The 6,359-nt window shown below is 37.6% G+C and overlaps 1 protein-coding gene across 4 annotated transcripts; it reads left to right on the forward strand.

The window, feature by feature from the left end:
* The first annotated feature begins 3,267 nt into the window (after positions 1-3,267).
* Positions 3,268-6,359, forward strand: LOC148872948 (protein SINE1-like). Of its 4 annotated transcripts, none has more exons than XM_088972932.1 (3): positions 3,268-3,508; positions 3,719-5,294; positions 5,754-6,359. In XM_088972932.1, the coding sequence occupies exons 2-3, from the start codon at positions 3,963-3,965 to the stop codon at positions 6,228-6,230; spliced, it is 1,809 nt and encodes a 602-aa protein (XP_088829058.1). In that variant the 5' UTR covers positions 3,268-3,508; positions 3,719-3,962; the 3' UTR covers positions 6,231-6,359. The 4 variants fall into 4 exon arrangements, with proteins under 4 accessions (XP_088829058.1, XP_088829056.1, XP_088829057.1 ...); XM_088972930.1 differs by having other exon boundaries at positions 3,285-3,508; positions 3,955-5,294; XM_088972931.1 differs by having other exon boundaries at positions 3,290-3,495; positions 3,955-5,294.

The raw sequence follows: 6,359 nt of genomic DNA on the forward strand, positions 1-6,359 counted from the left end.
GAAACTTCAAAACACTTTGCACTTTGCACCACTAATGTGGATCCATGATTTATTAAAGTGAAAAATAATGGATAATGGGTCACTTTTCATGTTTATTTCCAATTTAAGGACAATCAAATTTATTTTTAAGCATATTTTTGTAATTTAGTGGTTATGTTTTTACATACGGGCTTTTTTAATAAATTAAAATTTGTAGACATGTGTCAGAGGAATTTCTTTGGTCTAGAAAAGAGAGTAAGAGTTTTACCAAGGCTCTGTTTGACGGAGTATAATAAATACAAATATGTAGAGTGCAAAATCTTGTATTTTATATTATTTTCTATGCATTTATATTGTCCATATAATTTGTATTCATATCTTTACATGGAAGGGGTAAAAATATAAATTTGTAGAATGCCAAACCTTGTATTTTGATGTATTTGCACTATATATACTTGTATTTTTATTCTTTCCAAATTGAGCCTAAATATCAAATTTTGTATCAAAAAATGAAGCTCACATTAGGTAAACCTAAACAAAAAAAAAAAAAAAAAAAAACAAAAAACAAAAATCCCATGTTGACTTGGAGTTGGTCCCTTATGTAAATAGGGAATGCATGGCTATTGGCTACACTGGGCTACATTGATCATTAAAATATTAAATAATGCATAATTGCATTCTACATGTAATGTAATATATGTAATATTTTATGCATAATTGCATTCTACATGTAATGTAGTATATGTAATATTTTATGCATAATTGCATTCTACATGTAATGTAGCATATGTAATATTTTATGCATAATTGCATTCTACATGTAATGTAATATGTGTAATATTTTATGCATAATTGCATTCTGCATGTAATGTAATATATGTACTATTTTATGCCTAGATTATATTATTTTGTTCAGCTTTATCTTTTTAATGAAAATGTTAAAAGGTGGGATTTGATGTCCAAAAAGTCTTTCTCTTTGACAAAAAAAAAAAAGTGGGACAAGATGCACCTTTCGCACAAAAAATCACCCCAATGGGGGTGGGGTACAAAATTTAGAATTGAAAGAAATATTTGTTCAATCTAGCATTTATATCATTTTTTTTGGAGAGCCCTTTTAGAGACTCCTAGGACATAAAGTGGTGTTTGGCAATGTCGTTGTTCCATAAAACAGAGATACATCAGCGTTATGTTGGAAAATTTGGTGATCCAAGAAACGTCAATATGTTTGGAACTGTTTTTTCATAAAAAAACGGTGCTCCAAGCCATGCCCTGGAAATCGAGAAAGTGTGGTTTGGAGCCATGCCAAATTTGACATTTTCTCAGGTTAGAGTTCATTGCTGCCAACGAAGACATGATATGATAGCGACGTGGACTTCTTATAATGGGTACCAGTGCTAAAAACAAATATGGACCACCAATACTAAACATAAGGTGTTGTTGTTGCTCCAGGAAACGTCCTATCTACCAGCAACATTTCCAAACAAACCAAAAAAAAAAAGACACCATTTTTTGAGAAAATGGTACTTCCAACCTACACATATACAACACCATTTTATGAGAAAAGGGTATTTTATCTTCAGCTTCAATGACAAACATATACTTAGGGAGTTAGGGCAAGTAAAGCTTGCACAATGCTAGATACCATTTCATTTTTGCTCCATTGAAGTTCAAAATTTGCATCAAAAGTTGCCATGCCAAAAGCTATCAAAAAGTTGACATGTCAAAATTTTCTACTAGCTTTTGTAAAGGTGAAAGCAGGACACCCTATTTACTTGTCCATGTGCACAATGGATTAGGCTTGGTAAGTATGATATTTACAACTTGGAACTTCATTTTCAAAATAACAAGAATCAGTTATGTGATAATTAGAGTCAGCTCAAAATGATGTTTCTTTCCCTGTTTGGCACATGTGGTGCTTAATGGTGCCCAATTGTCAAAAAAACGGCAATAAATGTTTCTCAACAAATTTTATTGTTTTTTAAGAAAAGCACCATACAAAACATTTATTAGATGTTTTAAGACTCCAAGAACAAAAGTCAGAGTGTTGTTTGGATCCTGGTTTTATTGGTTAACCATATGGTTTAGGAAAAATGACGGTTCAGAATTTATAGGCCCAAAGTACAGTTGGGGTGGATGCCAACTCCAAATTTATGTCAATTCATGGGTGGGCATTGGTGTATAGTGTGGGTTTTTTACTTTTTGAATGTTTGTAACTCTGCAGTAGAAAGTAAAAATCTACATTGGGCCTGTCTGTACTTTTCTGAATAGTTTACCTATCCAATTTGTCAAAACCATAATTTAATGGGGACCCACAAAGGCCATTAATTCATGTTTTGACAGTCCAAACCTAGCCGAATCTTAAAGAACTAAGCTAACCTTATTCCTCCTCACATAAAAAAAAAACCTCCCTAGATTGCATTTATTTGAGGTATAAATGCAAATATGTACACTGAAAATCAATCATGCACTGGTTTAGATGAATGCAAATGATGGGGACTAGTGAAAAGAAGAAGAAGGGCTTCAGTCAGTGCAAAGCCCATTCCAACTGAAGAGCCTTGCATTGGAAATATCTCTGTACCTATATAGTTTATTTTATGAGGAGATATTCTCAATGCAAGGCCATAAAGGCTGTTCCGATGGGCCTTGCACCGACTGAAGCGAGTTGCAGAAGAATAAAGAAAATGGTTGCCACTGATTTTTCTAGGAAAATATTGACACGAATATATTTTTATAGAGATTTAATAGATACATTAACACTTTTACCAAATGCCTTCAAAATTTGACGGGGTGTAAAGTTTATCCCAGTTATCATTTACATCTCAAACAAACGCGGCCTCAGTTCTCTTTATCATTTGCAATGAATCAACTATCATTTTCAGAGAAAATAAATAAATAAAAAACTATCAAACGACAGAAGAGATGCCCCCGCCAATGGATTAGATTTTGTCATTTTGTTTTTGATTTTTGTTTTTTCCAGGCTTTCAGCACCGTTTGTCTATTTTTTTCTTTCTTTATTATTTTTTAAAGTTTAAAATAAAAAACGAAAAGTCGAAAGGAAAAGGGAGCGGGAAGTAGGGAACACCAAAAATTTGCGGCGCGTCACATAGTAAAATGACAATATTGTCCTTCTCCTTCTCAGTTTTCGCAGCTCCATGTCTTGGGCCGTGTTGGCCCATGAAATGATGAATCTGAATGTACCGCGTACAGTATCAGGGGCAATTTCGTCCCACAACTAACGAAATGGGGACGGCGGGGGAATTTCAGACAAAGTTTTGAATTTAAGTGTTCATATTCGAGCTAGAAAAGGAGAGCGAGCTTCGGAGAGTCTCGGACCAACTTCCACCGATTCGTTTCCAAACTTTCCAATCTTTCGATCTAAAACGCTTGCTTAAGCATCCTTCTCTACTGGGTTTTCTTTCTTTTTTTCTCTCTTTGATCGATACTACGGTTTAGAGAGAGCTTCGTCCTTCGAAGTTCGAGCATGGCGATGTAGAACAGATCAGCGGTTTTCAAAAGGTACTTTGTTCGGGTGCGTTTTCTTCCTCTCTTCGCTTTAAGGCTTTTAGTTCATTCAGAATCGAAAAGAAAACACAAGTTATTGATAATAACTTGCCTATTTGTTTTCTTTCTTGTCTGCTATTTTATCAGTTACAGAGTGAAAGTCGTCTTTGATTCTGCCATTTAAATAAAGCAATTATCTTCTTTTTAAACTCATATCGTGTTTTCATCATTGAGGCAGATCCATGTGGGAAAAATCTTTGAAAAGAAACAATCAGTGAGATGAATCGAGATTCTGTAATTGGATTTCTTGGCGAACCCATCCACTTAATTTTCTCATTTTTTTTTTTTTCTTTCTCCGAAAGCTCCACATTTGATTTCTATACAAACCCACATCATTCTTTCAGTTCTTTATGCCACAAACCGCATCTATGCTTTGAAATATCAATTAAATTAGAAGCTTCTCTGTTACTTCAGCTGCAAAGATGGGCAGAAATCTGAGTTCAGTACTCCAACAACAGCTAGAGAACCTTGACAAGGATTCAGAGAGTCGAAGATCAGCAATGAAAGCACTGAAGTCGTACGTGAAAGACCTTGATTCAAAGGCCATCCCTCTCTTTCTGGCCCAGGTTTCTGAAACCAAAGAGAACAGTTCATCCGGGGAATACACCATTTCTCTCTATGAAGTCCTTGCCCGTGTCCATGGTCCCAAAATTGTCCCTCAGATTGATAATATTATGTCCACCATTATAAAGACCTTGACATCAAGCCCAGGATCCTTCCCCCTTCACCAGGCCTGCTCGAAGGTGGTACCTGCCATTGCAAGATATGGGATTGATGCATCGACTCCCGAAGACAAGAAGAAAATGATTATACACTCCCTGTGTAATCCCCTGTCCGATTCACTCTTGGGTTTTCAAGAGGGGCTTGCCTCCGGGGCCGCCCTGTGTCTGAAGGCTCTTGTTGATGCTGATAACTGGAGATTTGCTTCGGATGAGATGGTGAATGAGGTTTGTCTGAAAGTTGCAGGGGCTTTGGAGGAGAAGCCTACCCAGACCAATGCTCACTTGAGCTTGGTTATGTCTTTGGCGAAGCATAACAGCCTGACAATTGAGGCTTATGCTAGGTCACTCTTAAGATCTGGTCTGCGGATATTGAATGCTGGGGTCGTTGATGGGAATTCTCAGAAGCGGTTGTCATCCATTCAGATGGTGAATTTCTTGATGAAGTGTGTGGATCCTCGGAGTATTTCCTCGGAGCTGGGGACGGTGATTGGGGAAATGGAGAAGTGCAACTCTGATCAGATGGCATTTGTGAGAGGGGCTGCTTTTGAAGCGCTGCAGACTGCAAGAACAATAGCCACAGAGAAAGGTTCAAGGTTTGAGAAAGATGCAGACTCAATCACGGGGTCAAACTTTAGTAAGAGAAGAGATCATTGCAGGAGTACAAAATCATGTAGTGCTGCAGAACAATCACCTCGTTCTGTATCACCAGAATCACAAACTGTCAATTCTTTCATCGAGTATGATTCATTGACTGAATCACCGATTTCAACAGGCCAAGTTTCATGTAACTTTGATTACAGCAGAAGGTCTGTGAACCGGAAGCTCTGGAGAAACGAGAATGGGGGAGTTGATGTGTCACTAAAGGATGGTTTATATTCAGAGGTGGGTATGGGTAGTAACGTCTCAAATATGTTTCTTGAGGGTTTTGGGGATGGTGAGCGCCGCAACCAAGGAGATCATTCAGAGTTCTCAGGGTTTGTGCTAGACAGTCCAAGAAATTGTCTCCCACGTAGTGCCACTCCAAGCCTTCAGGTAAAGTGGTAAAACTAATCTTATATATCACACAGACACAGACACAAGGCACAGTGAGGTGAGGACCCAGTCCAATGGATGGGACCCTCTTTTATGCTAAAACTGGTATCAAAATCCCATCAATTTGGGGTATTGGGTGTTGGGTGGGGGGTGAATGGCAGCTTAATGATAGTGAATGCTTTCTGATTCTGACCTTTTCAGGGCAAATAGATTACGACTGCATGTAGTCATTGGAGAAAATAGGTAAAAGGAAGTAATGATAGCATACATATGTCAGAGAGTGAACTTTTGTATTGCAAATGAAGACCCCAAGCTAATTAAATATGCTAAACTTACTTTTTGGCACAAAATGGTAATTTCAGTGCATGCATCTAATCAGGGCCCATGTTACTAAAAGGTCATTTCTCTAGCAAAAGAATAGCTGATTTTAACTTTTCTTTGTTTATTTACATGTTTCAGAGGCCACGCTCTCAGTTCAACATTGATGATATCTTTACAACGCCAAGGAAGCTCATTCACTCCCTTCAGGATCCAAATAATGTCAACTCTGAATTTGCTGAGAAACAAGCCAGATGGTTCAGAAGCCCAGCCTCTAACCATTTAGAGTGGAGCCCAGCAAGCAAGTTCAACGGGAAAGAAGTCTTTTATGAATTAAATGGTGATGTTGGAGGCACTGAACAGCCATCTGAAACTAAGGGGAGCGTCCAAGTTGGGTCTGAATCGGTGTCATCAACTGGGGATGTTCCTGCTGATGGTGATGAAGTATCCCATGAAGCAGTTCTCAAAGATAAAACTGGACTTGCAGGCAAAAATGTAAAATGGAGAAGTGTAGGACAACTTGTTCTAAAATTGGTCTGTCTCCTCTCCGTTCTTGCAGTTTTCATGTCAGTAATTGGAACTGATAATCAGGAAGGCTGTAATCTTGTTCCGACCTAATTTGTTCAGTTTGTAAACAGAACATTCATTGGATCTTGCATTCAGAGCTCTATATTATTACCCCCCTTTGTTGTAACTTTGAGTGTTTTCATTTGCTCAATGAAGGTAATTAATATATTGTTCTTAGCA

This window comes from Nelumbo lutea, chromosome 2 (assembly GCF_056320005.1).
Source record: "Nelumbo lutea isolate HS-2025 chromosome 2, American lotus-T2T, whole genome shotgun sequence".
In the NCBI taxonomy this organism is placed as follows: domain Eukaryota; kingdom Viridiplantae; phylum Streptophyta; class Magnoliopsida; order Proteales; family Nelumbonaceae; genus Nelumbo; species Nelumbo lutea.